General features: G+C 41.8%; 1 protein-coding gene across 2 annotated transcripts in view; it reads left to right on the forward strand.

The window, feature by feature from the left end:
* AMFR (autocrine motility factor receptor) overlaps nt 1-11,459 on the forward strand; it is a 47,395-nt gene that overhangs the window by 18,263 nt on the left and 17,673 nt on the right. For both annotated transcript variants that reach the window (XM_019535637.1, XM_019535636.1), the window contains exons 9-12: nt 1,947-2,137; nt 3,254-3,357; nt 5,864-5,998; nt 7,428-7,511. In XM_019535637.1, the coding sequence (XP_019391182.1) occupies nt 1,947-2,137; nt 3,254-3,357; nt 5,864-5,998; nt 7,428-7,511 (514 nt within the window). The remainder of the gene's footprint in view (nt 1-1,946; nt 2,138-3,253; nt 3,358-5,863; nt 5,999-7,427; nt 7,512-11,459) is intronic.

Genomic DNA, 11,459 nt, shown 5'->3' on the forward strand with positions numbered 1-11,459 from the left:
TGTTGTTGTTCACTGCAAACCTTGTCATAAATATTTATCTGCCTTCCAGTAAGCCTCTAATGAGATAATTTGTTGCTGTTGCAGAAATTCTTATAAAGCTACAGAACCCTATGCATATTTAATCATCAGCCATGCACTTAAGAAACCCTGGCTCTCCTCTTAGGAGAAATGGTTTCCCATGTACCTAAAATGGTATCTCTGCATCTTCTTTGAAGCTAGATTAATCTCAGCTGCGTGAAGCCAACAGTTTAGAGAGGCAGCATGTTAAACTGGATTATTTAACTCATATGTAAAATAAATGATCAAATAAATTAACCTTTTTGTCTACTAAGAATTAATTTTCTCCTTTCAATTTATTTTTGATACTACCAGACAAAACATGAAGTATTTTCTCCTGTCCTCAGTTGTACAGGAGTGTATAGTCATTTATCCTGGGGTGTAAAAAGACAGCAGGGCAGATTCATATAGTTTAGATCAGCCTTGTGCCCAAATCTTACTAAATTATAATAAGAATTGGGCAACTACATCTTTTAGGTCTCTTTGAAAGTTCCATCTATAGCTCTTAAGAGAGCTTGATTTGAATTTGCTTTCTTAGCAATAGCTCAGATTTATTTGCTATATGAGCAAATAAATGTCTGTATTCAATGATGGAACAGCATTGGTAACATTAATGTGCTTCTTGGTGCATTCTCTGGAGGACCAAGTTGATGCAGATGTTTCACTGTATCCATTTTGGCCATTTCTAGCATGTCCATTGCTCTCTCATCTGCCTGTCAGATAGTTGTTTAACCAGTTTAATTAGACTGCATGAACCACTGGACTTAGAACATTTGCCTCTGACTGGTAGTCTAGCATATTGAGCAAGTCACTTGACTGATGTCTACTTGAGTGTTACAACTTGTAAAATGGATGTTATATTTATCAATTGCTTCAATAACATGCAGTGAGATCCTCTGCTGCTGAACATTATGCAAGTACAAAGTAGACTAGAATGCTAAAATGTTTGAAGAAAGTATATTGAGCCTTTGTAAAAGAAAAACATTTTGAATGGAGAAAACTTCACGACTGGGTCAGTCCAGTCTCAATCAGGAAACAAAGTGCTTGGCGAAATTCTAAGTTCTGGAACTCCAATCTCTGTTTTTTTCAGTAGGAGAAGCTATATTAATTATTAGCATTTATGTAAAGGGCTCCCTGAATATGTTTTCACTTGCATCAGTAATTTTTTTTTCTGTTTATCAAGTTCTCATGCTCCATAACTATATGGATAAAACTAAATATTTCAAGAAAAACATTGAGGCAGTTCATTGGAGTGGGAACACCAGGCCAGTTGGTGAGAGAAACCTCCGGGGCAGAACCGTGCTGCTCTGGGCGGCCGTGTCCAAGTTTGGTGCCCCGGTGCCTTGTCAACCGGAGGCCCGATCCTGGCGGGGCCAGGCCAGGCGGGAGTTCCAGGAGCCCGGGCACGATTCCAGCTTTGCCCCGGTGACCTGCTTGGAAGTCGGGCGGGTCGGGGGCGGCTCGGAGGGGCCCAGCAGACTACCTTGAAGATTAACCAGTCCAACCACAAAATCTGCTTACTTGGTTATTATCACTGATGCTAAAGAATCATTATATTTCCCCTTTCAGGTAGAAATTACTTGCTCTGGGCTAGTTGGGCAAGTTGTATTACTAGCTGGCCAATTACTGAGGTTCTCTAGAGGTGGAGAGGGTTTGCTTGGAAGTTAGTTTACAGAAGCAAAGTACTCTTTCTTTGGTTGAAAAGACCAGGCAAGCTATAGTTCTGGTTGGAAGCCTTCAAGGAATTTGAAACTGTCTCTGGGGTGTTGACATGCATGTGTTAATAAGCTAAATGGAATATACTGCCACCTGTCGGTCTACTTATGATATTGATGCCTTAGACAAGCACCGTAAGCTCATTGGTACTTGGTTGCCTTGTTTCTTGTCAGCTCATGCCTACGATCCTGGCTTGAACAGGATACGTCCTGCCCCACCTGCAGAATGTCTCTTAATATCACAGACAGTCATCGGGTTAGAGAAGACCACCAAAGAGAGAACCTGGATGAGAACTTGGGGCCTGTGGCAGTAGCAGAAGGCAGACCCCGCTTGAACCAGCATAATCACTTCTTCCATTTTGATGGTTAGTCATCCAGGCTTTAAAGTTGATATTGTTCAGAAAACCTCCCACCAAAGAGGAGCAGCCTTCTCTGCAGGTGAATCTGTGTTGCAGTCTATGGTAAACTTAAATCAGGGGTTGTCAACTGGGGGTACATGTACCCCTAGGGGTACTTGGGAAGGCCCCAGGGAGGACGTGGTAGCAGCGTGCAGAAGCAGGGGTATTTAGGAAGCTCTGCTGCCACATGCCTGCACTCTGCCATGCCGCTGCTGTTGCTGTGTGCCTGCGCACTGCTGCATCATTGCTGCTGCCACACCATCGCTGTTGCCGCTTTGCGTTTGGCTGCCGGGGGGACCCTTTCTCCCCCTGCTTCACGTCCGGAAGGGGGTACCCACCAGAAGGGGTATTCTCCTTAAAAAAGGTTGAAAACCCCTGACTTAAATCATAGGAACCCCATTGCCCCCTTTTCATATTTAGGGGGGGAGTGTTGTTTCACAGCAACTCAGATGTGTACTTCCAAGAGTACACACAGACTTTAGAGAGCCCTTTTGTATCTTGACTGCTATGGCTCCTCCTGTTTCCTTGAGTTCTACGTGGTTGGTTGACTGTTTTAGAACTGTTGTTTATTTCATGTGTTTTCATGTCCATTGGTAGAGCAGGACTTTCCTCTGTTTGTTTCTTTGCTCTGCTGACTGATCAGCATCCAGTCTTAAAAGGCTGTTTCTGTTGATGTCCTGTTTAGGCACGTCAATATTAGCTCCATTTAATCCCCTTGTACTAGACTTGGCCCCATCAGATCCTCTAGAGGTCTGAGAGAACTTGCCTTTAAAAGAAAGCTTACAAAGAAGTATTTCGGGTGAGGGGGGCAAGGGGAAGGACCTTCCAGTGGTAAAGGTCCGGGGCTAGGGGTGGGACTTCTGGTCCCAAGATGGCGACCAGGTGGCATGGTACCTGTTGAGGGGCAGGGCTACCCTTGTGACCCTTGATGGTTTGCTAAAACTCGGTAAGCAGCCCTCCGCCTGAAATAATTGCCCACCCTTGAAGTAGACAGTTGTAGAAACTGTAGTTTTATAAAAAGCTCAGCCGGAAACCACCTGTATTGATACCGGTCTGATCTTTTGGTTTCTTTCTTTCTTTTAGGTTCTCGTATTGCTAGCTGGCTACCCAGTTTTTCAGTGGAAGTGATGCATACTACCAATATCCTTGGTATTACACAGGCAAGCAACTCCCAGCTCAATGCTATGGTAAGCCCAGTTAATGGAGTGTACTCCTGTGCGTGCGTGGGTGTTTTTGTGTTGGAATGAAAGGGGTGTATGTACCTTGTTTGTTTTGTCTGGCAGATCTAATTTAGTTTAAATTATTTAGGATACTCTACTGTACTGTAGGATATGTTAATAAATGTTCGCTGATGTGTCTTGCAAAAGTAATGAAGTCTTTCTGATAGGAGACTTAACTATGCGGGTGTCTCTGCTACTAAACCTGTATAAGACTACAATTAAGTACAGTAAAAACTTTGTTACTGCTTCTGCCATGTCTGGGGTGTCCCGCCACCCCTCCCATGGCATCGGCACCCCTCTTGCAGGCCCTGTGGGAAAGAGAGGCAAGCCCCGCACAGCCTGTTATGACCCTGGGCTGTGGGGGCTTGGCAGCGCAGGCTGCTTTGCCCTGGGCCGTGGGGGCTCAGAGAAACCGGAAGTGACATGGTGGGCACTTCCAGTTTCACTTTATCTTACAAGCTGGCATGCCGGTTAATTGAGCATGCCAGCTTGTAAGATGCCAGTTAACAGAACTTTTACTGTATTATTGGGTTTCCAGGCAACTTACTGCAGTAATTTAAACATTCACAGACTCTTCAGACAAATACCAGCTATTCCTTGTTCACTGGATATGATGACATTGGATGGATTTTGTCTAGGCTGTCTAATAATTTATTAAGTTTGTACATATGTTAATGTAATTTAGCATTGTCTTTTAAATTGCCTAATGCAGTGGTGCTCAATTTTTTGCCTCTGCAGTCCAGATGAGTGGCTTGAGGCCAGTCTGCAGGCTGGATTGGGTGCACTAGGATCAGGTCTTGTGCTGCTTCTGCCTGGCTCTGCATGCCCAGATTGGGCCTTGCATGGCCTTGAATGGCCCTCATGTGCTGCACTTGGGCTCTGGGGCCTTGTGCTACACCTTCCTGCCCCAATCCCAAGCGCTGAGATCAGGCCCAGGGGCCTTACAACACCCTCACCTGGCCCTGTGGTGGGATCAGGCCCAGTGCCATCCCGTGTGACCAATTTAGTGGATAGGACCATGGTATCTGGCCCAGAGGCTCCCCATAAGTCTGGATATTTGGCAGCACCTGAGCAGTGTAACTGCTCCCCCGCCACCAAATGTTCAGACCCTAGGGAGCCCGGCAAGCTGGATGACACAACTCCAGGGGCTGGATCTGGCCCATAGTCTAGGGTTTGAGCCCTTCTGGTCTAATACAAGGAAAAAACCCCTGTGTTAGCAAACCCAACTTTTATACTTTTTAATTGGAAAATTAAGCAATCTTTTGCTTTGTATTTCTAACAAAAACCTCAAGAAAGGATATTGAGAGAAACTGTTAGGGATTTAAAATGCTGAAGCTGCTGTTTTGGTCACAGACTAATGAAATAGGAAGGAATTGTTATGTTTTACTCTTTGCCTGATAGTGGTTCTTGAATTAGTTCAAAAATACTTGCCATTGTGTGCCTTATATGTTATCCCTGTTCTCTGAAACACACTTTGCCATGTGCTTCTTCCCTTTCTGATCTTTGCAAAGATGTACTGATGCTGAAAGCGTTTGTAGAGGTTCTTAAATTTTTCTTCAGCCATAAGCGTTAATAAGATTTGAGACCTTTAAAAGCACATAATTTTGATTCCCCTCTCTCTTTGATTTCAGCTGCTCGTTATTTAAACAGCTTGACATCCAGTGGACTGTTAGTTGGGTGTTTGGACTTCAGTCCATTTGAAAGTTGTTTTCTCTGGCTTTTATAAGGAGTTAAAACAAAACAATAACTGGTTGTAGTTTGAGAGAGATTTGCTTAATAAAACTGATGCTACTGATGCCTTGGTTTATCAGTGCCATTTCAGCCTTAGCCTGCCATTGAGTATAATGGTTTTGAAATGTGAGCTAATTTTTAGTCATTGAGGGATCATACCTGGTTATATGTAAGCACTTATTTAAAAAGACTTCCAGACCGTGTTCATGAGTCATTTGGACACCTGTATTTTTTCAGGGGAATAATCTGGGAATATAGTGCTTCAGAATAAAATTCTGATTGAAGTCAAAATTTTGCCATTGACTTTAGTGGAATTAATAATGTAATTATGAGCTTAGTTTCTTCTTTTTGCGTCTGGATGTGAGAATTACTACCAGTCTGTCCTGTAACATTTCCTAGTGCATTTGTCAAAGTGGCAAAACTACAGTTACCTGTCTGTAGTTTCTGGGGACATGGAAACTTCAGTCCCCTTCAAGAATGCCATTAAACAATATAAGTGTTGTGGCTCTGTCCCAAAAGACAGAGACAAAAACTTGTATTTCTAAATCAGTCATGCAGTTACTGTAATTACAGTGTCATTGGAAATGGAATTGCGGTCACTGGAAGCAGTCTGGTCTATATAAACACAGGCTGGAAAAATCTGGGCTTCTGGGACCCTTTTCATTATGGAACTTTTGAGGCACTTGCTGGATCATTTGTGGTGTTCCAAATTTTAACATTTATAAAACTTTGCTTTTTACAGGCCCATCAGATTCAAGAGATGTTTCCTCAGGTTCCGTACCATCTAGTTCTGCAGGATCTGCAGCTGACCCGCTCTGTAGAAATAACAACTGACAACATCTTAGAAGGGCGTATCCAGGTGCCTTTTCCTACACAGGTCAGGCATGAGATAATGTTTTGAACAGTGATTGTTTTTTTAAAATCGATGGCTTGGATTCAGTTCAGCTCTCAGGCACAGATGAGAGAATATATGAATGAATTGGGGCAATGAAATGTGTTGAATGTTCAGTTTTTCCTTGCTTTTGCACTAGCATAGGGTCTGGTCAACGTAGCATTATGATTCAGATTGCATCTCCATAAAAATTGGCATCTTCTAATGCAACTGTAAATCAAACTTCCTTAGTGTAATGTAGCTGTTAGTATTGCAACATCTGATTTAGTTTGAATGTCTTACTGTGGAGTAGAAACAAGACATTTTAAAGACACATGGTCTGTGAATGATTAAACTTTGTATGCACAGAATGAGATAAAATATATCAACCCAGTTCCTAGAATGTATGTGTATTTTGAAGGAACAGTCTGTTTTTATACAGAAAAGATTTTAATATCTGAGCTAAAATTAAATGATTTACTCAGAAGTTTTAGACACCTCTCCAGTTGCATTATTATATTGCTATGGCATTTCCAGCTGATTTCTCTCTGTGTTGATCAGGTTGTATTATTTGGAGAGTTTACTGCAAATTAAGTAGTCAACAAAATAATAACCAGTTCTTATTCAAGATAGTGGATTGCAATAAAAAAAACTGTCTGAGAGTCTTGTCTGTAAATGCTGTTTTGTATATCAGTGTTGAGTTATGCTGTATTCCATTTATATGTATGTTGGATAAGTACATAAGGGAGGCTGGGGTGGCGTGGCTGCTGAGGCACAGAGTTTATAGCTCAGAGGTTGCAGGTTTGAGGCCATAGCAGAAGCACTTGCAGCGTGGCCTATAAGATTCCAGTGAATCTGTGAATTCTGCTAAATGCCTTGTTACAAGGACCTGAAAAAGGAAAGGAAGTACATAATTTACCTAACAGCACAAGACATTGTCAGTCCATATTTTTTTCGCTGTTGCTTGTATTGTAACAAACATCAGTTATCTGCATGTCAGTTAAGTGCTGGGGGCTGGCTGAGTTTGACATCCCTGTTGTAGGGGTATAAGGTGGTATTAGAAATAAGGTAACAAACCTTAATGACACGTAAAAAGTTTAACACAAGCTGTTTCTAAAGTTAGATTGTTTACGTCCTTTGGCTAAGTGCTTTCTCAGGGTCAGGACATAGCCTTTTCTATCTGAGGCCTATGAATTAAACAAGGTGCAATGTACCTAATTATGTACCTTCCATTCTGTGAGGCGGGAGGAGCACGTACATTCTTTCTGTGTCTTGGTTGCAGGTGCATGCCTTCTCATTGCTACCACAACTGTTTTAAGTGGAGTGTAATATGGATGGGAGAGAAAGGCAGAGATTGAACATATTTGTATAACTTTGTGTGTGTGTATTTGCGGTTTACACATAGCATACTAAATCTGTGGTGCTTACCTTTCAGCGTGCAGATAGCATTAGACCTGCATTAAACAGTCCTGTGGAAAGGCATAATTCTGATCAGGAGGATACTGAAACAACTACCCAGGTAACTTGGAACCTGTTGCACTTTAGGATAACAATTTAACAGAGAAACAAATTCAAAATAACAACACCGCTTACTAGCAAATGGTGCTCATAGGTGTCTTATTGCCACTACCCCTATTTACACTGACTACACCATGTCTGTTGTAGAGCAGCCTTCCAAGGAGGTTTTTTTCCCTCTGTTTTGGTTGGAATTTTATTCCTTCCATTCTTTAGGACTGAGGATATTTTCCTTTTAATGAGTAGTACCTTTTTTTTCCTTCAGGTTTGGGAATTCTGTCTTGTCTCTGGGGAGGGGAAGCATGGGGAACCTGTGAGTAAATAGTAATCAACTGTGGGGGGAAGGGAGGGGGCAGATTGTTCCTTCCCTAGAAACAGAAGGAGAAGCTTTTGCCTACGTATGCATAAAGGGCTAACTAAGGCCTAGCTGGAAGGATGGATCAGTATCTCCCAGTAGAAGAGATCTCTAATTCTTTAAAAAAAAAAATTTTCTGATCTTGCAGTGGAAAAATTGAAATTTAACCTTTTTTTTTTGCAGCTGTTGAGAATGGGAATTAATCTAAATCTAGAGCATCTTGTCCTTACAACCTTTAATAGTACGTGTACCTCATATGTACAAATACCCCATTTAAAATCAAGTTGCAGCAGCTCTCCATCAATAGACTCTTGACGTAGCATAGAGTTTTGGTTATAGTTAAAGCTCTGAAGGAGAAACAGAAAGGGGTTAGTACAGACAAGAGTTTCAAGTGGCAGTACACTTGAGTCTCAAAACGGTGGGAAGAAAATCTTATGCTGGATCTAACCCCTCAACTATTTATCAATCTTCTTTTAGTGTATTGATAAAATCTCATATTTTTAAGCATTAACATCTGCTTAGATGGTAGAGCATTATTTTACCAGTCGGCTCAGCCTGGGACAGTGACTGACTTTGAATGTTTGTGTTAAACTAATCTTCATGTTTTCTGGCCTCAGACTCAGACTTGGACTCCAGGTATGCTTTTGTTATGCTACCCATAAAGCTTCGTAGGTTGTGTTTGCTCATAAGGGCTTTAAAAAATGTACATTTCAAGGGTGACATATGTTTTGTGTTGATTTTACAAATGAGAAATGCATACACTTGACATGTTTGAATATAGAGCAAATAAGGGAATGTGTAATAGATCAGGGAGCCCTTCTCATCTTAGTGATGGGTTATGATTTCATTTTAGGTCTGTAGCAGTTAAAAGGTATTACTGCTGATGGCTCTGTGGATTATGTTAAGTGCTCTCCTATTCTAATGGATAGGTATCCACAGTCCAAAACTGGCTCTTGTGACAGCAGCCCTCAGAGGCCAAAACCAGCAAATGGGGCTTTGGAATTCAAATTTTCATCTCAACCTCAATAAGCTTTTCTCTTAAGTCAGGATTGAATTCCAAGTTGCACAGTATAAAGTAAGCTGGTCTTGTTGCTACTTCTGTATCTATTATGTGCACTCAGAAGGGATGCTAATCTCCAGGGCTCTCAAGTCAGCATCTTTTTTTTGTTGCTTGCATTTAAACAAACCCAACTCGTTAACATCATGACATGTCATGACGGGGGACTAGATGACCCTTAAAGTCCTTTTTGATCATGTGGTTATATAATATCCATGGAGCGTTACATAAGAAGGGGTCTGCTTTGACTGGCTTTGGTTCCTGATGATGATTAAAGGGAAAATCCGGGGTGTGGTGGGGAGGGGGAAATGCAGCAGTATGGATGCACCCACTTTCCACCACTGCTGTTTTCTGGTTGATCCAGATGCAGAGGGAGGTCCAGAGCCACTCATGCCTTGCTTCAGTTGTGGGCTGCAGCAGTGTCCTCCTTCCAGTGCTTGCTCCTAGCCTGTGGAAAACACCTACAGGGCACAGGTGCTGGAAGGGGGAACCTGTGTGCTACCACCCGGCTGAGCTGGACTTCTTACATAGCTGCTCCCTATGGCTCATGGGTAGAGTGGGATGGAGTGGCTCTTGCCTTCTCCCTCCCCTCACCTCCCCAAAGTCATCCAGGGACAGCAGGAGTGGTGTTGGCAGTCCCCACTTCCTTACTGTGCCTGCTACCTGGCTGGATCTCTGATGTCCCCAGCCAACCTGGGGGCTCCATTCATCCCTCATCCTCAACCCCTTGGTCTGAGGGTTAGTGTACTGCACAGAAATGTAAAATTTCTGGAAATTTTGAAGCCATGAAAAAACCTGTTTGTTTGGTTTTTTTCCCCAAGATTTTTTTGGGGAAAAAAAAGAAATTTTGGAAAAAATTGAAATATATGCAGTACTTATTTTCTTAGCACACTTCACAGATCTACTAAGTTCACTTTGCTACTTTAAGAATATAAAATGTATTATGGATAACATGGTTTGCTCATAAAATTATCATGTTTGGTATATATTGAATTTAAAAGTATAGTTTATTCAGACAATTACAAATTTGTTAATTGAATTTACTTTAAAATACTTTTAATTACTGTTACAAACGGAGCCACAAGCTTCTGAACTCTAAGGAACCTAGCATCTTGTATTTTTTGCCAGTTTATGAGAAGCAGGCAAAAATTAAAGTTGAAAATGGAAGAAGCCATCAACATTATAGTAAAACAAAGAAAGTTATTATGTGGTCTGGACATAGTCTCCTCCACAGTATCAAGCACATACAGAAAGCTCTCATTTTTAGAAAAAGACCTGAGAAAAAAGGGAACCCCCCACCCCTCAGACTCATTGAATACAAATTTTGCTACATGAAACTTTGTCTAATCAGTCTCACTTTCTGAGCTATCACTACCAGCAGTTTCTGCTTCTCCTGATTCTTCTGACCCTTTATTTTTATCATCTTCATGAACTTCTGAAAACTGAAGTTTTGCCCAGATTGAGACAAGCTTCTCTATTCTTTCACGCTAGTTTATTTCTTGATTTAGCGTGACCTGTTTCTAAACAGACCAGTTTCTTTCAAATGCTGCAGAAGATGGAGGAATCAGAAGCAGGTGAGAAACAAAAGGAGTCAGACGCTGTCTCGTGCAAACGCCTTGCCACCATGTTGCAGGAGGGATATGTTTGGCAGAGTCCCAGATTGCATTCCTGGATCAAATACCCAAAGATGTTCTATATTCTGCAACATTTGAAAGTACCTTTCCAACATGAAGTCCTAAGTGTGGTGGTTGTTTTGTAATCAAGTCAAATGCAGTAGCAGTGCTATCATCACTAACATTTCTACCTTTGAATCTTGGATCCAACAGATTTGCAGCTGCATGAATTGATTGGCAGCAAAATTCTTCCCATCTCTTTAAGCCTTTCACTTTTCTTTCTTCTGTACTTGTAAGTGGAGATACACTTAGGTTCTCAAAAATAGTTGATTTTTACCTGTGCCATTTGGTAAGGAATGTCTGACCAAAAAAAAGTGCACTGTCTGATTCAGATGCAGTGATTGCTGAAAAAAATGGTTTTAGAATCTTCAGGGAGTCTGCACCTAAACCCAGAAGACATCCTCATCAAGTACAGTGTTCCTTACACTTCTGGGTACTTCAAGATTCTCAGTTATTACTGTTGCTTGAAGAGCTTTGTTTTTTAGTAAACTTTCAAATGAGGTCACCACTCTACCCCATCTAGTTTTAATACAGTTTGTGTGTCACTGTTTTATTCTTTGCATTCTTTTCTTCCTGCTGCTTCTTAAAGATTGTAGCTACAATATGTTTTATAACTCATTTTGCTCTTCTATAGGTCTTTTGCAGTGTGTCCAAATTCATGAGGTCATTAAGAAGTAAGTTTAGCCCATGGGATCCTATTGCAGTAATATGTGGATACTAGCCAATTGCCTGTCAAGAATGACGAGGGGGGGAGTAGGCAGGGACAGAACCCCCATTCGGGCCCCCCTACACTCCTGCTTAGAGTCTGGGCCTGCTCCCTTCCTGCTCGCTGCAATAGTGGGGGGAGGGGAGGAGCAGGCCTGGGCC

This window comes from Crocodylus porosus, unplaced genomic scaffold, assembly GCF_001723895.1.
Source record: "Crocodylus porosus isolate Cpor-Errol unplaced genomic scaffold, CroPor_comp1, whole genome shotgun sequence".
In the NCBI taxonomy this organism is placed as follows: domain Eukaryota; kingdom Metazoa; phylum Chordata; order Crocodylia; family Crocodylidae; genus Crocodylus; species Crocodylus porosus.